The following is a 27,068-nucleotide window of genomic DNA, read 5'->3' as shown; positions in this document are numbered from 1 at the left end:
TGGATTATATTTTGTCATAATCTAGCAGGGGTTCTACAACCCAAAAAGAAAAATTAAGATGTTTTACTTGACTAAAATAATAAAATTTGTACATCCTGGTTAAGCAAATACATTTCTTAATAAACCCATTATATGTTAATAAACCCACTGTGTAGTGTGCACTGTGAAACAAAAATTGACTCTCTCACCAGATAAACTTCAAAATATTGATTTATGACAACATTTTATCTTTACTTACTCAGAAAGAAAAGATAAAAATGATGTCCCCTGCCTTTTCAACAATTCTTAAATTATTTTAAATTGTGAACGAAGATTCAAAAATATTTCTACACCTTCAAATTAAAAACCAGGTTACCACTTTATTTCTAATAACTTGTGATGCCTCAACCAATTTTGCTAGCATTCTTCAAAACTCTACTTGTAAAAACATACACCTAATGGTTGTTTTAAATTGAAAATTCTCAAAATGCATCATGGAAGCAATCAAAAAAGTTAAGGACTGACACTTGCTCAAAATATTAAAAACACTGCTCTCTTCCATTCTCCAGCCCAGTAAATTGAAGCAAATCGTTTCCTTTCTCAATGATAACATTAACACAGATTTCTAAGTATTTTTTAAAATGTCATAAAACTTCAACTTGTGGTCTTTGTTCCTAACAGCTATAAATTTTCATTTAAATCTAAACCAAAAAAGAGAGGCTCAACAACAATAAAAACGAATTTTCATATAAACCCTTGAGTGAAATCCATCCTATTGGGCTGACAGTGGGCTGATAGTTAAGCGGACAGATGACAAAATACTACTTTAAGGGGGTGGTGAGTAATGTCCGTATTGCTAATCGGCGGTTAGTGACGTTAAATTTTCTATAATTATTGTTCCTTGTTTATTTGTTTATTTAACCAATAATACCTTAGAGCTACAGGGGTTCCACCTGGCTGCGACCTTCAATGACTAATTAATTCAACTACTTGTGACTCCACAGCTAGGGACGGTCTGTCATCTAGAAATAACCAAGATGGTGGCAACTCCAGGGAAGCCAGGCGCAACTCCAATACTCTGGCATCTTCTCCCTGTCTCTCATTCCATAAATTGAGCAGTGTGCTAGAAGTCGCGGTGTCGTTTGTGAATAATTACAGACCCCTACGCAATTCGTCGAGCTTGTGCCTCAAGTGATCGCCTGAGGGCTTGCAACTAGTTTAGAAAACAGAGGCTACAGAGGAACGGCTTCTAACAAGACTTCCCAGTTCCCAGCCACGTCAGCTCGTAAGCCTGTAACAGCGCTACTGAGCCGAGCCAGCACGCACCACACGGCCCGGGGACCCCCCAAAAGGACACTGAGTGAAAAAGACGCACCAGAGGGCGCCCCTGAAGGGGTACCTCGGCCCAACAGACAAGGCGGCTGGTAACGCTCTTACCTAACTCCACTCCGCCTCCGCCTCCTGGCGTCCCGCGGCCCCGCCCCGTCCCGCCGCGGAGGCTCACGGGACATGTAGTACGCCGCGCGCCACTCCTGCACTTCCCCACCCCCACGACCGAACCTGGCTTCGCTAACGCCCTCCCAGCTCCCTCGGGCCTGACTTCCGGTTTCCTCGCGCGGCCCTGGCGCCGAGCCCGCGGACAGCGGCAGCCCCTTTTCCGGCTGAGAGCTGATCCACACTTCCAATCACTTCCCGGAGTGCTTCCCCTCCCTCCGGCCCGTGCTGGTCCCGACGGCGGGCCTGGGTCTCGCGCGCGTATTGCTGGGTAACGGGCCTTCTCCCGCGTCGGCCCGGCCCCTCCTGCCTCGGCTTGTCCCTCCTTCCAGAACGTCCCGGGCTCCTGCCGAGTCAGAAGAAATGGGACTCCCTCCGCGACGTGCCCGGAGCAGCTCCCTTCGCTGTGGAAGCGGCGGTGTCTTCGAAGAAACCGGAAGCCCGTGGTGACCCCTGGCGACCCGGTTTGTTTTCGGTCCGTTTCCAAACACTAAGGAATCGAAACTCGGCGGCCTTGGGGGCGGCCCTACGTAGCCTGGCTTCTGGGTGAGTGACTCGCCAGGGCCGGGTGGAGGATAGGGATGCGGGCAATGCCGCGGCCAACCTCCGTTGCTGTTGCCGGTCCAAAAAGACACGTCATTTTTTTCTCACTCCCTCCCGCGCCCCCTCTTTTGACTAGGGAGCGGCCCACTCCTGGGCATCCCTTTCCCCAGTCACCCCCACACCCAGCTGTCCACACCCTTTCCCCTGTCACCCTCACCCCCAGCTGTCCAGGCCCTTCTTGGTCATTCACTTCTCTAATTACTCCTTTTCTTTTCGTACTCTTACTGGGGCGCCTTCAGTTTTTTTTCATTCATTGAGACTGCTAAATGCTTCTTTCCGATACAAATTATCGGAAAGAAAAGAGGGACATTGGCTAGGACGGTACTCCCTGGGGCATCTGAGTGGTGAATATCGACCCCCTGCACTTGATCGAGGGCTAACAGGTATTCGTCGTTTCTCCAATGTCTAACCTGTATACGGTATTCATTCCAGCCTTCGGCTGTTTGTTGAGTAACTACTACTACGTGCAAGGTATGCTGACACCCTCTACACAAAAGAAACCCCAATACTCGAAAGCGAGATAAAATACCCACGAAAACTCTAGTACAAATCAAACCATCAGTTGCTCCAAGAGGTGATGGAAATTTGCTAAGGTGATCAGAGACAGACGTACCAGAATTAAAATTGACCCTTGCTCCTTAAGTATAGAAGACATTTTGGTTTTTAGATTGGAATTTCAAATTGGATTGAGCAAGATCTCAAGGCAGAATTTCATTTCTCTAAAAACGCCATATCTAATTCCTAATCTTGTGATCATTTCATCATCTGTAAATTGAGAACAGTGCATCCTTTACAGGATATTTCCAAATTTTAATGTGATATTGTTTGTAAGCCAGACATCTTACGCAAATAGAAGGTTTTAATATTAAAGAGACAGCATAACATAATGGGAAATGACACTGGATTAGGTCAGAACACCAGTATCTGAATGCTGATTTTTCCATTTACTTGACAATGGGTACGAGGCTAAACTTTTTCTTCATTTTCCTTATCTCTGAAATGGGTGTAATACATACTGTAAGGCACCAAAGCATAGTTTCTAAGAGTTATGCTGGCTCTGGAGTCAGCTGCCTGATTTTCATTTCTGGCTCCCCTACTTTCTAATGTTTTCATGTCTCAATTTCTCCACCTGTAGTCTGAGGAGATTCTTTACAACCTCAGAGGTATTACATAGATTTACTGAATGCTTATGAAGAACAAATGAGATAGTTTCTCTAAAAGGTGAAGCACACTGCTTGGTATACCATAAACGCTTGGCTACTATTAATTACCAATGCAGAACCTTGTCATTATTATTAAGTAAAATGCTGAAGTTTTTTTTATAATCCATGAAGTAATAGAACCAATCTTTTTCTTTTTTATGGCACTTATATTCAGAGTGCAAGTATAGTTGCCTTATCACTGTTAGAAAATAATTTCCAATAACACCAGTAACATTGAATGTATAGTAGATGCTTAGTTGCATTAGAAGTATTACTGTATGAAAGGGATGAAAAGAAGTAGACTGCTCTTCATAGCTATGCTAACTCTGGAAGAGTCTTGATCTGTGCAATACAAACTGATTTCTGGACTAACGCAGTTTGTTGGATAACTCAGAGTCATAAAAATGGAACGGGAGTTTTTCTTCATATTGTATATCTAATGTTGAGTACATTTTTGGACATTTATTGAATTACAGGGCTTTTTATTGCTAATGTACACAGATTAAGAGATGATGTTTTGAAAAGAGGTACTTGATGACCCTTCTTTATAAACTAGTTAGGCTATTTTACAAATTGAGAAAGGGGAATAAGCATTGGTCTGTTTGTCTTCGTAAGACTTAATCCTTGCTCCATAGTATTTTGACTGATTGTACGAAATAGGTTCGGGAATATCCTAACTTTTCAGAGGTAGAAAGGTGGTGAAAATTCTAAATATGATTTACTTCAGGAGGCAATATGGAATAAAGAGCCTACCATATAGGCCTTGATTCAAACTTCAGTTTTGTCACATACTGCTGTGGTGAGGTGAATTTACCTCACCTCTTTGAGCCTCAGTTTCCTCATTTATCATGGTGCTAATACCTTTCTTGCCAAGTTTGGTGTGGACTTGAGAGAATGTGTGTACCATATCTTTTATGCAGTTCCTGGCATAAATGTGAATTCCCTTCTCTCTGTTTAGGTTGCCATTGTTCTGTATTTGTATTAAACTTTTGCCTTCACAGTTTAGTAAGGTGGCATCTTAGTGATGTAGTCTAACCCTATCGTTCTGTATAGGTGGGAAAATTTTGATCTAGAGAGGTAAAGCGAACTAAACTATAATCAGGGTTGCAAATCCTAGACTAGAATCTGTGTTTCTGAATCCTGGGAAAGTGTTCTTTTTGACATAGTTATGCCTTGTCCATATTCTTAGGATAACCAGAATCCCTTTTGTATTGCCTCTTTGAATGTTGTATTAATACCATAGACTTCTGACAGCTTACTTAGGTTCACATCTCACCTTTGCCACTGATTAGCTGTGTAGCTATAGGTAAGGTATTTAACTTTTCTAAGACTTTCTTCATAACAGTACTTAGCTAAGTGGTAGAAAAATGCATGTGAAAGCACTAGTGACTGGCATATGATAAGTGATCAATAAATGGCAGATATAAAGATGATGAAATATGAAAATGGCAGATATAAAGATGATGAAATATGACAGGATAATCATATTTATTCCTAGAAAAAAGACCAGTCTGATATCAGCAGATATGTTTTCTAGTATCCCAAACTTTGACATACGTAGCATATGAACAACTGAGAGTTCTCTTGGTGTTGATTGCCATGATGAAGACTGAAATTTAAGATCTTCTAAAATAATTCTAATAAATAATGTTTGAATCTTTTTTTTCCTGTGTTTCTCCCCAAGCTTCAGGTAGTACTGTTCTTATTTCTACCTACTTTATCTGACAAATTGTGCCCTTTCTTTTTTATCGTTCTTGGAAATTTCATTGTTCTAAAAAATAATTGTCAATAGTGTTTACCTCAATCTTTTCTAATTCGCTTTTTATATTTAAGTAAACCTCTAAGGAGAAGCAAAATTTAATTGCCAAATATATAAAATGTTTGCATGACTACATATAGATACATTTGCCTATAAATGTGCTTTATTTAACACCCCACTATATTGTGATGAGATGATGAATGTGAAATTACTTTCTATAATATTAAAAATAAAATCTAAAGGGTGTTTACTAATTCATAACATAGAACTAACTGTGCCCACAAATGTTCAAGGATACTAAGAATTGGAATTCTGTAAATTACGTGGTAACTGCTTGGCTTTGTTCTTTCTGATGAGTGGTTCTCAAATTGGAATATGACTTAAAATCACCTGGGTGCTTATTCAGAGTGCACTTTGCAGTTTTTCACCCCAGATATTCTGATTTGCATAGATCTGCAGTGGAAGCTAGGAATCAGTATTTTTTAACAGAATGCAGAGGAATTCTAAGGCAGTGGTCCACACCTTTGTCAAACACTGCCCTCAGTCATCTCCAGCTTCTTCGAATGCCCTTGGAAAAGCAAAATTTATTTATGGAATGTCCCTGTGGAATACATTTATTACTGATTTTCATCACTGAGAGAAGTCCACTTAAGCTTGTCTTTGGACAGTGTTTTGATGTTTGTTAAGTTTTGAAAGTTCAATTTCTGCTAGACTATTTAAAATACTATCTAGTCTTTGGTAATTTTAATTTTTGATAACAATATTCTGCTCATGGCACTTATTTTTTAAAGATTAATGCGAACAAAGATTTATTATTTTAAGAGCATTTAAATTATGATAAATAAGACTCAGTATAATGTTAAGTTTCTTCAAATGTTAAATGATATAACTAGCTTGGTCTAGTTTGTCAAATAGAATAATAGCCAGTTACACTTTTACCATTTATCTAGAAAATCAGACTTCATGGGCCAGCTGATTTGGATACACACACACAGCCATTTCATCGCAACAAAAGTGTATAAAACTGAATCTTTATTATGAGACTGATTACCACAGCTCCCTTTACTTCTCTGTAGAAATACATTTTATAAAGGATGCTTGCGTAGCAATAACACCAAAGGCAACACATAGCCTACTTTTTACTTTGCTAACAGTTTTCCTTTCATTATATTAATAAATATAATGGGATATCTGCCTTGTATTGTTTCCTTTCTAAGATTTCATTTTCCCTGGACCTGTAGCTTTTACTCTCCAGAGGTCTGGTTTGTACAGACTAATATGATAAGTATTAATATTCTCATGCTTGTGATTTCATATTGATTTTTGCAGGGATAGTAATTAAAATTTTAATTTTCCATTTTATAACAAATTTAAATGACAGTTATTTTAAAACTTAATAAAAGTTGATACATATATGTGGTGCTAGCACATTGTGTGTTTTAATATATGGCTATTTCTTACATAACTTTTAGGACAGATAAGCAATTTGATTCTGCTTTTCCGTGTAGTCTAAGTAATGTTTATAGTGTATAGAATAAATATATAGAATAATGGTATAAAACTTGAAAAAATCCTTTTATGCCATTGTTTTCTTACAAAGACAACATATATGCAACTTTTGATTTATAAATAAAAAGGTAGCATATCAATAGGTAAACCAGTCTGACTACTCATATTGTCTTAAAAATGACTAGCTATCATGTTGTATAAAATGTGACATTATTGTATCAATATACCCCCTTCCATGTAAAGTACTTTTGTAAGCCTTCTGAGGGGTTCCTAGTTTTGTAGGAGTGTAAGATTTTGTAAAAGATTCATTGGAGAGGGGAAAATATTAATAGCTCAGGCTCTAAAATCCAAGTCCTGGTTCATACTAATTATGCGATCCTAGCTAAGCTTCTTTACCTTTCCAGGTCCCAGTTTTCTCATCTGTGAGATGAGTTTGATAAGATTTTGTACCTCATAGGGTAGTCTTGAGAATTAAATGGGATAATGTTTGTAAACATTTAGCATAATGCTAAGTAGTTCATCTGGTTGTGAATTAAAAAAAAAAAATCAACATTGTAAGTATTCACACCATTTAATCATGTCCAGGCCTGTGTTTTTAAAATTCAGCAGAATAAGCACCAAAATCCACAGTGCCTCTACCAGGAAGGACCATCTCAGTTTGTCTCCATCCTGCCTTTTTAATCTCATCTCCTGCCACTCCTCTTCTCAACCTTTCTCCCCACACTTAGATCTTTGAACTTGTTCCCCTGCTGGAAGTTAACAAACTGTAAAGGTGTAAGTACAATAAGTACAGTACAATGAAAATAACCATCCTCTTCACATGAGAGTACAGTCTTAAGAGACATTTGCTCTTTTGTGGTATCTTCTTTGAAAACCACTTTTTCTCCCCATCCCTCAGACCCCCCATAACATTCTGTTGTTTCAAATTTATTACCTACCTTTATGGTATAATAATAATTTTTCTGCACAACTCTGCCTCTCTGGGTTTTCCTTGCTGTGTAAATGATTGTTTCATGATAAAAAGGAACAAGTAAATCCCAGCTGAGCTAGTTAGAACTTTGTGTAAAACAGAAGTGCGTGAGCCCAATCCTTAAAATACACAAACTGCAGGGTATCTGTTTTTGACTTCGCAGAGCAGTTTATGTTATTTCTTGTTTTCAGCTGTCTTTAGAAAAATTCCACATCGAATAAATCCTGCCCATTGGGTTGAGTATTAAATTATTTAAGTCAAATGTCTACTGTGGGCACAATTTTACCTCTCCTTAAACCAGGCTGCATTCTACCACTTACCTAGCCGTCTGTGACTATTTTACTTGCTCTACTTTTAAGGGGAGTGTGTGTGTGTGTGTGTGTGTGTGTGTGTGTGTGTGCGCATGTGTAAGAGTCTTATATGAAGATATATATGCATACTTTCAGTTTGCAATATGAGAATAACCTGTACTTTTATTTTGAAAGGAAATAATGAGAGTTTCAGCTAGCAGTAGCATGACTGGAATGATGTTTGCTCTTATTTTGGAATATCATTGAATCTGGAGACTGAAAAGTAAACTCTTTTAGAGGAAGAAAAGTTAAACTTTTCATCATTAGGAGAAAATGCAGCTTGCATCAGAAGCAGCATGAGTTAATTATGGTTCTGAGAATCTGCCACTTTTTTGGTATACTGTAGATAGCATAGTCTATTCTTGTTCTTGGACTTTATTGAAAAACTGGGAAAGATTGTACCTTAAGAGTGGGAGTTGTCCTGTATGGTTAGAAAATGTTAAATTGATGTTAATGAAGATTGACTGGATGGCAGGTTTTACCTACTCAAGACTTGTAGTATACACATTTATTTTAACCTGCCTTTCTTATAATTCTAGATACAAATTGCTTAGATGCTCCCAGCTGTTGCTTTAGTTGACAACAATTGGAAGTTTTTAATTGTACAATTAGAAAAGCAAAAATATAATGATATAAGACCAGACCCAGAAAAACACAAAACCTTTTGTTAGTATTCATGTGATCTGAAATAAGGCAAAAGAAATGTTAAAGGGATTAGTTGACACAGGAGGGAGATTAGACATTTTGGAAGAAAGCAGGCATAGTGAAACACGGGTTGGAAACGTGGCTGTAGTTAAATTGCCTATGTTTACATCTCAACTCTCCACTTACTATGTTACTTTGGAAAAAATACTTAAATTCCTCCTACCTCAGTTTCTTCATCTATAATGTTCTTGAACAGTGACTGATATTAGTAAGTAACCAAATTTTATTTCAAGCAAGGGATAGTTAAAAACTCACTTTCTAGTAATAATTACTGATCTAAGATACATGAAATTCAATTGATAATCTTTATTTAGAATGCTATATTTAGTTTTTTATTTTAAACTAAAAAATATTTAAAAGGACTTTTTAGGTTCTCTTGCATGATCTAAAGTCCCTCTTATTCTGTTTTTCCCAGGAGGTCTTAAAAGGTTTTAGCCACAGTTTCTCCTTCCATCATGTTTTTCAGGAACCTAACTCTCAGAGAAGTAATGCTGAACCTAACAGCAAAAGTAGATGTTCAGAGCAAGTCAGTTTTTCATTAAACAATGAAGGTAACGAGCTCTTCTCTTAGGTTTTGGAGTCAGAGTTTGATTTGAATCCTACTCTACCCACTCTTCATTCAGTAATCAATATTTATTGAGCAACTTCTACACAGTGATGAGTTGGGGACACAATGATGGGCAAAACAGACATAGCTTCTGCCCTCACAGAGCTTAACATTCTTCTAGATTTAACAGGGCTAATTCAACTTTCTAAGACCTACCTATAAAATATAGATGATACATATTTCATAGAATTGTTCAGATAATTAAAAGAGATAATATTAAAAGAATGTAGTGCATTATAGTGGGACATATTGGACACTCAAATGTTAACTAATTTGTCTTCTATTCTAAATATACAACAAACATAGCCAATTACTGGTATGGAAAGATAGAGTATGCATTAAGACTTCTATAATATAATATTAATATGTTGTTGTAATGAATTATACTCAAAGAACTTTTGAAAATTTATAAATTGAGAAGCTATGAAACTTGCTACTAATAGATCTAAGTGGAAATGTTAGGCGAAGATATATTTGGGGATGAAGTATTTTAAAATATTTTGATTGTTTTAATGAAACTGATATTTCAGATTTTTATAGAACATACTAATAATTATGGTTTTAAGTGGTTTATAGATATAATTTAATATTCTTAAGACTCTATGAGGTATTTGCTGTTATTTCTTGTACTTTATAAATAAGGAAACTGAGGCATAGAGGTTAAGCAACTTGCCCAAAGTCAGACACTAAATGGTAGAGTTTAGAATACAACCCAGGCAGTCTGGTTTTTAAACATTGTCCTAGTATTTACATTATTCTTAACTATAACTTTTTTTCCTTTTCACTTATTCAGTGAGACATTTGTCACTCATATTTTTTTTTCTTTTAAACAGTTGTCATGGATGCACTGGTAGAAGATGATATCTGTATTCTGAATCATGAAAAAGCCCATAAGAGAGATACAGTGACTCCAGTTTCAATATATTCAGGAGATGAATCTGTTGCTTCCCATTTTGCTCTTGTCACTGCATATGAAGACATCAAAAAACGACTTAAGGATTCAGAGAAAGAGAACTCTTTGTTAAAGAAGAGAATAAGATTTTTGGAAGAAAAGGTAATTTTTATCTTTTACCTTCATTGCGTTTGTGACATAAGGAATAATTCAAAATACTTGAAATTTTGAATACTTTTTGTCCTGTCTTCCATGATTGTACTAAATTTCCAAGAATAACTCACTGCTAATCTGAAAACTCTGGGCATTATACTTATCCTGTGTTTCACATACCATGTACTTGGTAAATATTTGTAGGAGAGGATTTAACAACTTGGAGTTATATTCCAAATATTTTTCTTTCATTTTCAGGTTTACTTACCTCCATAGCTGTATGTATTTTATTCAGAATTTTCAAATCTGGGCAAAAAAAAAAAAAGATATGCCAACAAAGGAAATTAAGTATCAAAGGAGGAAGCTTCTGGAACATTGTCCAATAGGTTTAATAGTATCTTTACCAGGGCTGAAATCTTTACTTCAACATTCTTTCTCTTCTTTAACACATGTAATAGGAATAATGCTTTTAATTGATCAACTGATGTTTTCTGTTTACCTTTCCATGTATAATTGTGACACATCTAACTGTTACAGAATATATAAGTAAGGCAGCTGATTCAATATAAAGCACCAATCTACTTGGCTTTATGTATGAGGAATATTCTTCAGTCATCCTTTTATTTTTGAGTTTTGAAGTTTTAACTTAGCTTAGTTTGTATTTTTTCAGCTCAGATAAGAGCATTTTTATCCTACAAAGAGCAGCCACCACAAAGGGTAAAGAATGCATTGTCCTGTGTAATATAAATTAATTATCCAAGGAAATGAATTATCCTATATAAAAAAAACTTGAAGATGGGGCTTGGTAGAGTTTGATTCATTTTTGGTGGGAAGTAAGAGAAAAGGAGTCGGTTGTAAAATAATTATAATTTCTTTGTATTCATATGAATTATATTTACTTTAATGTTGATTATGTAAATTTGTAACATATTGGCATACAGTGAGAGAAGGTAACATTTTGGAGCACATAGCTTTATTTTAAAGTTTAGTAGAAAAATGGGATTTTATGTATAGTTAACATTGGAAATATTTCTGTACTTCATGACCAACAATCCTATTAATTCCTATCCTGTAATATAAAGGATTTAACGAATTAACACACACATCTATTTCTTAAAAAGTCAAGTATGCCTTGGCTGGGCACGGTGGCTCACACCTGTAATTCCAGCCCTTTGGGAGGCCGAGGTGGGTGGATTGCCTGAGGTCAGGAGTCCAAGACCAGACTGGCCAACATGGTGAAACCCTGTCTCTACTAAAAATACAAAAATTAGCAGGGCGTGATGGTGCACCTATAATCCCAGCTCCTCGGAAGCTGAGGCAGGACAATCACTTAAACCTGGGAGGCGGAGGTTGCAGTGAGCTGAGATCGCCCCATTGCACTCCAGCCTGGGTGATGAGAGCGAAACTCAGTCTCGAAAAAAAAAAAAGTCAAGTATGCCCTAAGGTGCTGCTTTTTCTGATTATAGAAATTAGATACTTTTAATTTAAAAAACATCTAAGCAGTGTGTATCACATCTATACTCTGTTGTGGTTATGATGATTTAATGTTATAAAACAGATACCATGAATTATAAAATACTGATTATGTAAAAGCATAGAAGGCTTCAAAAAATATTCTACACATTTTTGCTTTCTATGTAAAGATTAATTTGTGGAAATGAAATACTCACCTAATGAATCCAGGCTTTATCCCCTTATTACGATTGAAGTAAGATATGGAGCCATCAGAACACTGACTTATTTTTTATCTATAGAATAATCTCTTAAGCTTTCTCTTCTAATTTCATACCGTTAGCTAATAGCTCGATTTGAGGAAGAAACAAGTTCCGTGGGACGAGAACAAGTAAATAAGGCCTATCATGCATATCGAGAGGTTTGCATTGATAGAGATAATTTGAAGAGCAAACTGGACAAAATGGTAAGTTGATTTGAAGCGAATGACATCTGCATTTTGGAAATGAATTTTCTCCTTCAAGAGGTTTAAAATTAGAAGTAAGTTAAATATTTACATTTAGTAATTAAAATTTTGTATACATGTTCAAGGCAAAATGGAAATTTTAGTAATATTTTAACTTATTTTTATGTAAAATATTTAGTATGTAATGATGTTTAGGACTTAAATACATCTAACACCACTGACTTATTTTGAAAAACTATGACATGGTAGATTTAGTCTTTTTTTTTTTTAAGCCAGTGAATAATGATGTCCTAAATTAGAAAAAGAAAAAAAGACATTTCTGAGAAACTGAGTTCATTTTGTCACCTTGCTTTTAAAGACAAGAATGTGTTTTTTTCAGTATCTTCCTGAAAATTACAATATACCAACGTGTAGATTTTATTGAATGTAATTTGGCATTTTCCCTACTTAACTAGAATAAAGACAACTCTGAATCTTTGAAAGTATTGAATGAGCAGCTACAATCTAAAGAAGTAGAACTCCTCCAGCTGAGGACAGAGGTGGAAACTCAGCAGGGTATGCCAGTTACTTGTTATAAATATTCTAACAGAATTAACATATTTTTCCATTTATTTGTAATATCAACAGTTTTCCGTATCCATATGCTAAGACCTTAACTTATTTTTTAATTTTTAGGTTTATGTTAATTTCTCTGTTCTACCTTCACATAATATCAACTTCCTTTAACTTTTCCTTAGCTATATATTGCACTTTTCCTAGAGAAAATGTGGTTTTTATTCAGGTCTAGGTTGTGATGAAGCAGAAGAGGAAAAGAGTAGAAGCCCAGAAGCAAGAAGTAGAAGTGAAATCATCTAGCCCACTGGTTGTCCTGGCTTCTCTTTCTTACTGAACATCTTGCCCACAGTTAAACACACTGCTGTGAAGTTGTTACAATTTCTTTTTCTTTCCGAAGGTTGTTAAAAGGTGCAGATGAAATGTTGGGATGGAAAGTTGGATCTGGGGCATATGGATAAATAGCCTGTTCCCATGAATATTCATTATGATGAGACAAGCTAAGAAGGTCTGAGAAACCTTCTGATAGGAGATTGAGATGCAATCTCTTAGCATAGCTAGTTGGAGCTTTTTGTAGCTAGAGAGACTGAGGTGCTAATTAAAGAATAAAGCAGTATCCAGTTTATTGAGTTTCTGCAGTGGAATGTTTAAGGATAAATTGTTTTGACATCATGCTCTGAGCTTGTTGGTCAAACTTCATACCTCTGAGAGGACTGGATGGAATGATTAGCTGAGCCTCAGTTTATTCAGTTTATTATTTTTATCACTGTTTTAACCTTATGCAGAATATTGATCTGTCTGCAATTTTAGCATATGCTTATTTTAGCGTAGTTGTCTTTAGAAATTCTAAAACAAGATTGCTAGATTTCTTATTCTCCTTAGCATAGATATTTGAAAGTATTAATAATTACTGTTTTTAAAAAACTATTGATCATATATGTTTTATGTTAGTTTTTCTATTATCTACATTTTACCAGAATAACCTATTTTTAAGAATTGCAGTCAATGTAGAAGGAAAAGATAACAATTTCAGTGTCCATCCTTTTTGTAGTGATGAGGAATTTAAATCCACCTTCATCAAACTGGGAGGTGGAAAAGTTGAGCTGTGACCTGAAGATCCATGGTTTGCAACAAGAGCTGGAACTGATGAGGAAAGAATGTAGCGATCTCAAAATAGAACTACAGAAAGCCAAACAAACGGTATTACAGAATTATTAAATTGAGAATTTCAGTATTTTTTGTGTATCATATGTAGGATTTATAACTAAGATTGTATTAAACCATAGAGTTAAAATAAATTGTAATTATTTGGAGAATGTTCTATTCCTTAAAAAATTCTTGTTTATCTACCTCTTTAAGCATTTCTGCTAAAATTTGACATGCCATATACTTTTAGTCTGTCACAAAATTATACAATTTTGTTTTTTAAAAGGTTGATTTTTAGTAGGCTTATTAGTTTATTATAACTGTTCTTTCAGACTCTCTTTCCTTCGATTTCCTTTTCTCTGTAAAGTTTAAAGAGAACTCAGGTTTTAAGTCCTATATTATTTTACTTAATAGTTTCATTAATTTAGATATCATAAGGGACAACTCGATTTTTATAATTAAAACAACAACAAAGAAAAACACGACCAACAAAGAAAACATGACAGAGCTTACTTATTTTCAAAAGACTAATACTTTGGGGGCATCTTTAACTACCAGCAAATATCTGAGAATTCAAGAATTGGAAAAAAATAACAAAAACCTGCCAAGTTGCTGAAGTGTGTTTAGCCTGAAGTCAACCACTAAAACAAGATGCCTTTTAGGTCCTCACCAAGAGTCTGTTTGCCCAGTATTTTACATCAGGTTCTAACAAGCTTGGATCTATGTTTTCAGACATCATGACAGTGCTGAGATTAAAAGAAGAAACGATAAAGAAGCAAGGTAGTGTGAGAGCAATGCACCAAATGCAGATTTTAAATAATTATTACAAGAAATTGAAAAGCTTAGTAGTCTGGTGCAAATAGCCATTTTATGCATTCATGTATCTCAAACTAAGGTATAACCAGTTATATAATGTTTCTCCACTCAACCATTTTGCCTACCAAAGCATTCTAACACTATTGAGGAATTGTGTTTCTTCTTGTTCCTCTGGGATGCCACCATCTGAAAGGGGAACTCCATCCCATACTTCCTGACTGCTTTCCAGATTCTGCCCTGAATCTCAAGTGTTCTTAGATGGAGCTGATACTTCTTTCTTCTCTAATGTAGTTTTTATGAGAGGTGACCACTCGATAAGAATGAGCCAGACATTAAGAATAATATAGCACTCTGCCTAGTCCTTGGCCAAATGAATTCCTCTGAACTGGGCAATGAGAACTCACTTTGGCACCCCCATCCCTGATAAAAGGGAAACACTACAAAAATTACTGTCAACTCCCGTTAGAGTCAAAGTGGTTTTTTTCCTACTTACAAAGTTGATTCCCCCAGCTTTGAGCTTGTGGCCACACACCACAATTCCTTCAAAGACTCAGCATCCTGTTCTACAGCTCAGTTACCATCACCACTGAGAAGCCTCTTTTCAAAAGATGGGTTTACAGGAAAAGGTCAGAATTTCAGACCTTGAAATTCTGAATTATAATTGTCATTATTTATATTCTGTTTGAAAGGAAATTTGATAGCCTTTATACGTGATGGATATTTTGTTGTAGTGTAGCAAGCAGTACCATGGAATCGGAAACTTAGCTCATAATTTTGGTGTTGCTTATTAACTGTTAACATTAGGAACACCATTTTACTTTTGGGAAGTTGTTTTCTGTAAAGTAGACACTAAATACCTTTTTTCATGAAGGTTAAATTAGTGTATATAAAGCAGTTATTAGGGACTTTAGACGTCTTCTAAACCAACTTCATTTACTGATCCAGTATCTCTTTTACTTCTTTGGCCCAAGAGTCTGTATTTCTCACAGGATCAACTGTTCTGAATATAAATGGCTGGAATATTAGGGGACACAGTTTTATGCTCCTGACCAAACATTACTATCATGCTCACAGGACTTAATATATTAATCACAGCCAGTTATCATAGTGGCCATTATATAGTATGTTCAGTAGGTAAATGCTTTTTTAAAAAATTTGATTAGAGTAATCCAGAAGGGCAGTACTTTTAGGTATTTATGTGTATTGAAATTTCTATTCTTAGCATTTTAGTTATTCTTTTCCACTAGATGGTGCTAGGGAATAAATTTGCTTTTAGTTTAAATTCATCTGTCATAAGTAACCAAATCACAGAAACAGACTTTTAGAGGTAGAAGAAATCACTTTCTTTAACTGATGACTAAGTTAAATCTGAGAGACAGGAAACTTTAAACAGTTGAAGATGAGCTAAGAGAGGAATATTGAAAAAGAAATATTTATAACATGGCCCCCACCTTCACAGGCATTTATTAGGGGTAGGGTGAGGCTGTGAAGTTAAAAAGGGCTCACTCACAACTAAAAGAAATGAACAAAGAAAAGGAAGAGTGGAAATAAAAGTTTATCAAGGATTCCAAGTTGAAATCTTGATGCATACTTTCAAATCTTGTTTCAGTGATGTTGCTGATCAGAATCCTCTTGGAGACAGGAATCTGAGAGGAAGCCAAGGAGAGAAATTTATGTTCACAATACTCTAGCCATATTACTCTAGCTCACATTACTCTAGCCATATTAAAAAAAAATTTTAAGATGATGCTTTCAGTGAAGCATTTTATAAAACCTTCTGAAGTATGTAATAGCATCCTACATGGATATAATAGTGTTGTTTTTGTTTGTTTGTTTGTTTTTTAAATATTTAGTGAGGGAACTCAGTTCATTAGTATTTCATGTTAGTGAGGTTTCAGGGGCAGTTCCACTATGGGCCTTTTAGACTTTCTGTGTACCCTAATATTCCAGCCATTTATATTCAGAACCATTGATCCTGTGAGAAATACAGACTCTAGGGCCAAAGAAGTAAAAGAGATACTAGATCAGTAAAATTAAGTTGGTTTAGAAGACGTCTAAAGTCCCTAATAATGGTAGCCCAGTTAGAGATTCACAGTGTACTGTAGTATATTAAAGGTTCTGCTATAGTATAGAAACCTATATAACTTGAACATTATTTCCCAAGATTTTGTAGCCATGGGCCTCACCTTATATGAAACTCCCACATCATGTGGCACTAGTTAGGGAACAGATCCATTACCACCTTTAGGACATAGGTGATCTATTACTAGCCAACAAAAGGGTCTTTGAATACTAGATACAGTCTCTATGAGCGTACTGCTGATGTACATTAGAGTCTCTAAATTGTTAGATAGTAGTTGGAAAAACATTTTCCCACTCAAACTGTCAAATTTTTATATTGTTGGCTTTAAAAATGAGGAAGGTTTTCAATGAACATATATGCATAAGTATATACTAATTTAAAAAAAATTAATTCATGATACAAAGATACTAAAAGTGATCTGATCAGATTCCATTATTTCCTGTAAGGCACAGGAAAAAACAAGGTCCAAGGAGATGTGTCTCGTTAGTGGTCAAACCTCCTGGACCTGTGGGCCAGTTCTGTTTCCCCTCTCCTTAGGGCTCCCTAAGATTTAACTTAACTGTTAGAGTATTAAAATCAGAGATCCAGAAATGTTTTAACTCCTATAAGATTAGGTATTTTTCACATTTTACTCTCAAGTTGAGAGTACTCATGAAGTCCTTGTGTTGCTTTTTAATGTTTCACTGCAAATTATATAATTTAGATTGTATTAGTAAGAAATAATAAAATTAAAATTTGTATTCTGAGCTTATACTGGCCACATCTGCCAGGAGAATTAGTACCTGTGATAATCATTTTCATTTGTTACAGATCCTTAAATGAGAATGCATTGCAAACAAGTGTGTTAGAGTTGTCTCAAACATACTAAGTCATTAAAAAATATCTTCTGAAGGTTCTGTCATATCTGCAACCTAAATCAACTGAATTTAAAAGCATATAGGGACTTTATGATGTCCTTGCCAGGTCATTTTTAATCCATGTGGAAGGAGGAAATGTATGCTGATGTTTTACAACAGTAACCTGTTAAAATTCTGGTGTGTTTTTGGTAATACTACGAAAAAGTGAAATACCAAAAAAACTTCCATTTTCCCATAGAATTCATTCACCCATACCATAAGTAAACAGAAATGTGACAAATGTGGAACACTTTTTTGAATATACACTTCAGATTGGTGTCTTTAGAAATATATTTTGTAAGATTACAAGGTCTTTTACAGAATGAGAGCAATTTTATTCTTTTAAAGAAAATTAAAGCATTAATACTTTAAACCATTGGAAGTGATTTAGAGATATTTGTTATAGATTGGAGGTATTTCATTAAAATTGAGTATAAAATCTAATTGTATTCTTTGCACTTACAGATATATTCTGTAAAACCTGAACATGTCTCTGGTAAGAAAGAGCTGAGACTAAATAAATTGTAAAAATTACAACTTTTAAACTTCTTTTTTTTAAACAAATGACAGGATCCATATCAGGAAGACAATCTGAAGAGCAGAGATCTCCAAAAACTAAGCATTTCAAGGTATGACCACTCTTCAGCATTAAGACAATACGTTGTCTTCTTCCATAAGTCACTTTGTGTAGGTCCTTAGATTTCTTTTATGACTTAATCTTAAAAACAAAAAATGGATATTGTTTGGATACTGATGTAACCTCTGATCACAATAAATGTGTAGAATAAAATTTAATTGTTAATAACAGCTTTGAATTTAAGTAATACAAAAACAGGATGCCTTAAACTTTCTGAACATTTAGTAATATTTTAGGTATGATTTTAGGGAACTAGCTATGTGGAGGTATTCTGTAATACTGAATTTGTACATGAAGAATTATTCATTATATATAATAACATTCCTTTGTCTTAAGAGCTTACTTGGCCATTGTTAGTCTTTGGGATAGCATGAAATTTATTTTTTTTTGTTTTTTGTTTTTTGAGACAGAGTATCTGTAGCACAGCCTGGAGTGCAGTGGCGCAATCATGGGATAGCATGAATTTTGAGGACTGTTCCCTCTTCGCATAAGAATAGAAGTAGCCATCAGAGTTCATATACTTTTTCAACCCTTTTTCCTCAAATACGTATCATTTTTACTTAAGTAACTTCAGTTCTGTGTTTTAAGCTATCTAATAATTGTTGTTTCTACTATGTTAAGATAGCCTCTCTACATTGTTACCCTCCATCCAATAAAAAATACTGATCTGACTTCATTGTTTTATCATTTGGCTTCCAAAGTTTACTGACCTAAGTAAATAATGTGAATTGTGTCAGGCCAATTTCTATCAAAAACCTGCTTTAGAGAAATGGATCAATTAGGAAAAACAATTTGAGGAAATGAGATACAGCCACTCTTCTAGATCAGGGGTTGGCAGACTTTTTCTATAAAGTGCCAGCAGTAACTGTTTTATTCGGCTTTGTGAGCTGGCAGTACAGTCTCTGTTGTTATTTAACTCTGCCATTTGAACAGTACTTCAATTATGCCTTCGAATTTTATCTAAGTTTACTGCAAGGAAACTTTTTCTTTTTTTGAAAAATGTGTCTAGTATAGTGTCCATGTAAACTATTCCTTAAAATTATCTTGTTATCTTTTCTCCTGTCAACCTAGGTTTCCCCTTATTTTTCTGTATTATCCTTTTTATAAGCCACTTCTAATCAGTTTAGAAAGGAGTAGAGAAGGAATAATATCATCAAAAGAGATCAAATACAGGGGCTATATAAATAGTACATTTGAAGCATGTGATATAGAATGGAATTTCTGCTTCCATTCATGGGAGATTACATAGTTTGGATCATATCCACTAAGAATTTCTTGAAAACCTGACTCCCCCAGAAAATACCTGTTTGAAGGCATCAGATAACTAACAAAATACTGAAAAAATCTCTGTGCCAGGATTTGGGGAAAGTTGTAGTCCCAAGGAGATATTTTCAAGGCTGCAAAGCTCTAATTGTGGCTCCAGAGTATAGTCTCGCAATTCTTTAAAGCTCAGTATCAATTCAGAGGACAGTTTTTAGAAATAATTGCCTTAAATTCAGTTTAAAAGTTACTTCATGTTAAAGCCATACCAACAGTATGTATGTAAAGAATTGTGTAATTACAGCACGTTCCAGTGGCTCTCTTAGTGCTCATATACACTTGTGGTTTTTTGCAAATTGGTTTGCATTTGTATCAGGTAGACAATGTGAACTGCAAAACTGATTAGGTTTCTCTCTTCTGGTTATGTACTAGAAAACTTATAACCAAATTTGTGGCCTACTGTTGGTCAACTTTTATCATGCATTTTTATATTAACCTCATTCTCCACTGCATTTTGTTTTGTTTTCTATTTTTCGCCTCATCATTTCTGCCTGTTTGCAGTTTATGTTCTTGTGTTTTGTTAATCTTTGTAAGTTACTTCATCCACTTTTAAGAGGAACAATTCAGATGACAGATTAGTTTACTATATTGGAGAAAGTACATAGGGATATTTCCATTAAACCATTAACTAAAGGTATAGATATTTTTAAGGAATATTTTTCAGTTATTTAGATAACTTGCTTTTTTGGAACTCTCCTTTTTTGTATTTCTTCCATCATATTGCTAGGCAAATGAGGTAGTATACTGTTTCTCTATCTTAAGATAGAGTGAACCTTTTAATTACTGGAGGCCTTTTATATGATACTCCTTGTATAAAACATCATTTAACAATAATAGCCCTATCAGAAATTTAACCAATGTCTTGCCAGTGTCCTGTTTTGATTTTGGCTTGAGGTTGATGGCTTCAGTTTTTAAACCAGATCTAGACAGGGAGTCGCTGTACTTCTTTTGCTCATCATCTGTAAACTTACATTGTGGAACTGTGTTACAGATGACTTCCTAAAATGTAAATTCCAGGTTTAGAAAAAAAAAGATTAGGTTAGTGTTTATCAGGCTCTTCTGTGTTTCCTTAGTGCTGTGAAATTTTATTAGTTATAATAAGCATTATAAAAATATGGAATAAGTCAGAAAGAACACACCAATACCAGAGTGCATTACACACAATAAGGGTAAGTATGGTTTCTTAGAACTTGTTTTCTTTGGGTTGCAGTGTAAAATGATTCTTGCTGTGCCTTGCAATAAAAAATGAGAGCCACTTGTTTGGGGGGAACCGCAGTTGTCAAAATACACACTTTTAAGTCTATAACTCTTGGCTAAGAATATCCCATAGTTTAATTCTACTGTGATGATGGAGGATGTAATAGTTCAGTAAATTTTCAAATGCTAAAGAAAAATATGTATGGCTGAAGTAGAAACTCAAGTAAGTGGATTTTTCTTATACAAGGAATAGTTATTTGTGTATTAAAGAGTTCCATATATAGTGTCAATTAAGAAAGCTGGGCTTTTAGCTGTTACACTTTGTAAGCAGGACATGTACTCCCTCCTTCAGTTGTGGACATGCAGGTTTCACTTAAAAGTCAGAGATGTGAAGTTTTATACTGAGAAGTATAAAACTTATAAGATTGTGTTGGCAGTCAGCATATTGTAGGTGCTTGGTAATTGATGATGATATCAAAAATGTTACTCCAAAAGGGCAGTGATCAGTCATTAGACCGGGTTAAGTGAAAGACAGCTTTGAACAGCAACATGGCAGACTGGAGTAGACTTCTCAACCCATTTCCTCGTGTGTAAAATGAGGTTACTCACTTTACCAAGTTGGTGTGACAGTGTAGGTGAAGTGCCTAGTATATACGTGCTCAGCCATCATTATTTGTGCTTTATCTGTTTTTAGAGTTCTCATTTGAGAAGTTTCAGTGTAACATTTCAATATTTTAAGTAGTTGTATAAGTTCTTTATAGACAACTATATATATTACTAGCATTTTGCTTGTGTGGCATTTAAAGCAAAACTAAACTTTATACTCCCAGTTGGGGAACTGCGGTGAGGATAGGAAGGTCACAATCTATACATTGTCTTTGAAATACCTAGATAAGAGGTTTAATTGGAAGCCTGCTAAAAATTAGGGATGACAACTTGCCTTTTCCAATATCATTTAAATAATGGTTTAAACATTTTGTTCAAGTAGATAGAATTTAAAATAATTTTTTACACACTTTGAAGATTGTAGCACTTTAATGTTAACTGTAAAGTAGGAAACACTAACTGCAGTTATTTTCTTATCCACAAGAGGGAGAGCTATACTTAGTAATAATTTTAGATTTGTCTATCTGTAGTTTTAAATTCAGGTTACATTAAGGGCAAAAAACAAGACTACATGTGTATTAAACTCAGTGACCTAGTTTTTAACTAAACCTAAGTTTTAAGCAGTCTTCATTAAATTGACCTGAAAAGTTTTTATTAGGCACTGTAAACGTTACTAGAATTGTTTATTTCCATGCCTAGCTGTGTATTTTAGTACTCAGAACTGTCTTCAGTATTTGCTCTTCTTTTCTCCAAAACACGCACTGATTTACTGTCTCGCACCAATAATAAACTATTTTTAAGCTGTATTATTCATACCATGACTGAATGAATGAATTAGCACATGTTCAGTGTTTACACTTACTGCTATATAATGTGAGTAACTCTTCGGAAAGCATACTGAATGCCTAGAATTGTACCAAGAAACCAACAACTCTCTTCACACTTAAGACAGGTTCCTATGTGAAACATTCATTGTAGCAAACAACTCAGATGTTTTTTGGTGAAGTAGACATGGTTAATTTTGTGAACTAATTATTTGACACCTATTAAAAACTTGCAAAGAGCTCTGATTTCTAATATACTACAACTTAACAAATGATGTTTACAACAGACTAAAGCAGATTTTTCTGAAAAGCAGTGTAAAGTTTATTGACAAAAAGGTATTTCACCTTACAGAATTCAAAATATTTTATATATATATTAAATATAAACTATATTCTGTAATTTGAGATATTAGATTTCAAAAATGTTATCCTTTTGAAGTTTATGGTAACACAAAAATTGAAGCATAAGGTGACATGTTTGTCTAGTTTGATTTCTGTACTATTAAAATTACACTAGTATCTAAGGGGTAATAATTTTTTTTAATGTTATAAGATTTAGTCTTACATTTAATATTTTGTGATATTCCTGTACAACAAAATGAGAATATATGCTGAAGATTTTAATTTCATTTAGTTGGCAATTAAGAAGCAAAAAAAGAAAATCATGAATGTCTGAATATGAATGTTGAATGGAAAACAAAATCTATAAAAATTAGATTTAAAATCACTAATTATAATTTCTTAGATAATTGAGGTAAAATACTTTTAATTATAAAAACAGGAGAGGCATTTTTGAAGTTTCTATTTCTGTTTCATATAATCTTCCCTCTCTAGCTTCTTTTTCCTTACCAGGAAATCATCTGGCTCTTCATGTCTTGTGCTGTCATGTCACATTGGTTTAGAACCAACATTATGAGACAGCCCAGTCAAACATAAAGAATGTAATGCATGAAACCTAAATTTTATTTTAATGTGGACTTGGATATATATTCAGCAGTTGATATATCATTTCAATTCACAGTGTCAAAACAATCAAAAGATAAATACAAATTGATCCATATTTGAATGAATGTAACTTTACTCTTAATCAGATTTGCAAATAAAGAACGTATTTCTTACTACTTACTAATTAATAGCTGCACATTACAGCCTAAAATGAAATCTCAGTTCTGAGACTCTGCAAGAAGCTCTTATCAGTTATAATATTTATTTTTATTATACCGTTTAATATAATAGTTAATTGCTACATATCAGATGGACAGTGTTATTCTTTCAAGATCTTTTCACTTATTAATGCCCTAGTTAAATATCTTTCAATTGTTTTTTTCAGTTTACATCATCTCAAAACTAATTGGAGCAGAAACTTGATCTGCATATTTCTAAAGTTATTCCCTTTTGTCTGTAAAAAAGAATGATGAGTATTAACTTTTTGTAAAAAAATTTATTTCAGTGATAATATGCAGCATGCATACTGGGAACTGAAGAGAGAAATGTCTAATTTACATCTGGTGACTCAAGTACAAGCTGAACTACTAAGGAAACTGAAAACCTCAACTGCAATCAAGAAAGGCAAGTCACTGTTTACCGGAAACCACTGATTCCAGCCAAACTGCCTGAAGAGCAACTAGCTGTCATATCTTATCAAAATCTCATCAAATGAGAGATTGATAAGCCAAAGTATATATAGTACATTCGCAGCCTACCCATTCTCTGCTTTGGCTTCAGTCTCATACTGGTCAACTTCACACATAAAGGTGTTGCTGATGTGTTTTTTCTTCAGTACTGTATTCTTTTCCCCTTGTGGCTTTTCTCAGCCAAGTGTTGCTTATGTGTATAAGACTGAGGTGTTAAGTTTGCTCTAGTTGACCTTTTACCACAGCTACTTCATATATTTGAAAAAAAAAAAAAGACACCAAAAGCAAATTTTCATTCCAGTGCTACAGAATACACCAAACACCTAGCTTTTTAGGTTGTTTTGAAAAAGAAAACAAACTTTGATTCATTATTTGGGTTTTTGCATTTCTTATAAGCTTTTCTTTCCATAAGGGATATAGCTGATTACAACGAAGACTAGGTGTTCTCCCCTTATGCCCTTCAACCAAAGATTTTCATTGCTTTGCCTTTCATATTTAACTGCTTGACTGATTTAACTTCTTGAGTTTTGTGTTAACTAGTAGTAGCTACTTTCGCCAAAGCTATTTTTATACCTTAGAGAAAAATCAGTACATTTGTACCTAGTATTACATAACAGGTATATTTCTGAAAAGTTGTGTGATACAAATTTGAATGCCCTAAAATTTACTTTTTAAAAATGAGATAGGACTTTTTATAAAAGATTATCACCATCTAGTTTAAAATTATTTATATTTCACATTGTCTTAAAGAGGACACAAGAGGATTGTGTCATAAATAGTTCTCCTCAGGAGTGTTTATTAGTGAGGAAAAATGTTAAATTTTGGGAAGGAAAATTGAATGTAGAACTCCTTTTCATTTTTAGAGAGTTGGTTACATATAAATCAGGGAAAATAGTATGGTGTTTTAGCAAGTCCAGCTTAATTTTTGGTTCACTTTGTCCTTGAGTTTTCCAGTGGTCAGTTATATATGAGACCAAAGGTTGAATGTACAAATAAGATCTCTCTATAAAGGGACTCACAGAGTAATTCTGCATTGAGTTTTCAATGTAGCTTTGTTTACATGATAAATAGAACTACCAAAGAATAATAAAGGAGCAATGCTCTTTTCATACTTGGACATGGCTCATCCTTGTGTTCCTTCCTAGCTGATTAATATTTTTCAGTGCTTTGGAACATAAGTTTTCTAGCACTTTTCCTATGACAGTGGTAGGCTCAAGGTCACCACTCCTTACACAGAACTCATTGCTTTGAGGAGTACAGAGATGAGACTAGAACCACCTTTCTCCTGACCTTTGTATCACCTTTTTTCCAAAGCCAAACACTACACTTCCAGTTCTCCTCCATCCATATCCACCCTCCCAGGAAAAACAATGAACTTATTTTATAATGTCGTTCAATCTGTTTCTTCTAAAATTACATGAAGTCAAGCCTTAGTTACACTTGGCCATCCTTCTTGAGCTAAGGATAAACTTACCTTTCCACACTGGTAGGCTGAGCTGAAGGGAGAGGAGAAACCTGTATTACCAATGTGCTGGCTGTGGTGAAATAATAGCTTTTAAGTAGTCTTTTTCTAGGCCATTGCATTTGTACAAAACTTTTTTTTTTTTTGGCTGTTTTTTTTTTTTTTACTTTACCTACATTGTGACCACAGTAGCATTAACATTTGCTGTGTTTTACAAGAAACAAGATTTTACAAATTTTATTTAAACTGCTTTATCCATAAAAGCCTTTGATATATAAAAACTTCATTTGGGTCTCACCAATTAAAAATGCAATTATTTCTAAAAAATTTGCTTTTGGACTGCCTGTGGACAAAGAGTTTGAGCAAAGGAATATTATATTTAACTAAAAAATGCTAAAACTTAAGAACTGTCTCAGTCCCCACTGACATGTGAACAGTCTGCAATCCTTCTCCAGCCACAATAAGAGCCAAGAACAGGATCTTTATTTGTATTTTAACTGTATTAGTTTCCAACTTTTAAAAATATGTAGTTCTTCATCTTTTAAAAGCTCTATGACATAGTTGGGACAGGAATTCTATATCCATTCTGCAGACAAGGAAAGAGACATCAGGAGCAGCTAAGAGACAAATATCTAAAGTCACAGTAAATTGCTGATCCAGGATTAAAACTCAGATCATCTGTCATTTATCTCCTAGTCAAAGTGCCTCAATGATCACACTAACTTGGAAATCTTAATTTCATCACCAGTTCTAGAATTCAAATTGGTGAAGTGTTATCGAATTTTATGATCACAAATGTAATGAAAACTGACATTTAGTCTGTGTTTTCTTTTTAGCCTGTGCCCCTGTAGGATGCAGTGAAGACCTTGGAAGAGACAGCACAAAACTGCACTTGATGAATTTTACTGCAACATACACAAGACATCCCCCTCTCTTACCAAATGGCAAAGCTCTTTGTCATACCACATCTTCCCCTTTACCAGGAGATGTAAAGGTTTTATCAGAGAAAGCAATCCTCCAATCATGGACAGACAATGAGAGATCCATTCCTAATGATGGTACATGCTTTCAGGAACACAGTTCTTATGGCAGAAATTCTCTGGAAGACAATTCCTGGGTATTTCCAAGTCCTCCTAAATCAAGTGAGACAGCATTTGGGGAAACTAAAACTAAAACTTTGCCTTTACCCAACCTTCCACCACTGCATTACTTGGATCAACATAATCAGAACTGCCTTTATAAGAATTAATTTGGAAGAGATTCACGATTTCACCATGAGGACACTTACCTCTTTCAGTGGTCCTCCCAAGAAATTATTTAACAAACTGAAAGGGGATTTTGATTAAAATTTTGCAGAGGTCTTCAGTATCTATATTTGAACACACTGTACAATAGTACAAAAACCAACATAGTTGGTTTTCTAGTATGAAAGAGCACCCTCTAGCTCCATATTCTAAGAATCTGAAATATGCTACTATACTAATAAGTAAACTTAAGGTGTTTAAAAAACTCTGCCTTCTATATTAATTGTAAAATTTTGCCTTTCAGAAGAATGGAATTGGAGATTGTAGACGTGGTTTTACAAAATGTGAAATGTCTAAATATCTGTTCATAAAAATAAAAGGAAAACATGTATGTTGCTTCAAATTGCATAATGGAACAAATGGCAATGTGAATAGGTTACATTTCTGTTGCTATAATGCGTAAAGATATTGAAAATATAATGAAATAAAAGCATCTTAGGTTATACCATC

The 27,068-nt window shown here is 34.6% G+C and overlaps 2 protein-coding genes across 10 annotated transcripts in view; one reads left to right on the top strand and one right to left on the bottom strand.

The window, feature by feature from the left end:
• The window catches only part of ZCWPW2 (zinc finger CW-type and PWWP domain containing 2), a 173,766-nt gene extending 171,850 nt beyond the window's left edge, over positions 1 to 1,916 (bottom strand). For 2 of the 7 annotated variants that reach the window (XM_009445066.5, XM_063805531.1), the window contains exon 1: positions 1,417 to 1,525. The gene's annotated coding sequence lies outside the window, so the exon portion shown is untranslated. Of the gene's footprint in view, positions 1 to 1,354 lie in introns of all 7 variants that reach the window. The other 5 variants (XM_054681572.2, XM_063805530.1, XM_054681574.2 and 2 more) reach the window with 4 other exon arrangements.
• Positions 1,577 to 27,068, top strand: AZI2 (5-azacytidine induced 2). Of its 3 annotated transcripts, XM_001166351.8 has the most exons (8): positions 1,577 to 2,019; positions 10,012 to 10,232; positions 12,019 to 12,141; positions 12,597 to 12,696; positions 13,745 to 13,893; positions 18,205 to 18,263; positions 23,669 to 23,787; positions 26,151 to 27,068. In XM_001166351.8, the coding sequence occupies exons 2-8, from the start codon at positions 10,017 to 10,019 to the stop codon at positions 26,561 to 26,563; spliced, it is 1,179 nt and encodes a 392-aa protein (XP_001166351.2). In that variant the 5' UTR covers positions 1,577 to 2,019; positions 10,012 to 10,016; the 3' UTR covers positions 26,564 to 27,068. The 3 variants fall into 3 exon arrangements, with proteins under 3 accessions (XP_001166351.2, XP_001166162.2, XP_009443342.2); XM_001166162.8 differs by lacking the exons at positions 23,669 to 23,787; positions 26,151 to 27,068 and adding an exon at positions 18,682 to 18,942 and having other exon boundaries at positions 1,879 to 2,019; XM_009445067.5 differs by lacking the exons at positions 23,669 to 23,787; positions 26,151 to 27,068 and adding an exon at positions 18,678 to 18,942 and having other exon boundaries at positions 1,879 to 2,019.

The sequence above is a fragment of the Pan troglodytes genome, chromosome 2, assembly GCF_028858775.2.
Source record: "Pan troglodytes isolate AG18354 chromosome 2, NHGRI_mPanTro3-v2.0_pri, whole genome shotgun sequence".
Taxonomy (NCBI): Eukaryota; Metazoa; Chordata; class Mammalia; order Primates; family Hominidae; genus Pan; species Pan troglodytes.
Note: the sequence above shows the minus strand (reverse complement) of the source record. Positions and strands in the feature narration are given on the sequence as shown.

What these genes read in the sequence shown, in the direction of transcription:
- AZI2 (XM_001166351.8), top strand. Translation starts at nt 10,017, where the DNA reads ATGGATGCACTGGTAGAAGATGATATCTGTATTCTGAATCATGAAAAA. An exon ending in TAAGATTTTTGGAAGAAAAG is followed by an intron (nt 10,233 to 12,018) that starts GTAATTTTTATC and finishes TCATACCGTTAG; the next exon opens with CTAATAGCTCGATTTGAGGA. An exon ending in AGAGGTGGAAACTCAGCAGG is followed by an intron (nt 12,697 to 13,744) that starts GTATGCCAGTTA and finishes TCCTTTTTGTAG; the next exon opens with TGATGAGGAATTTAAATCCA.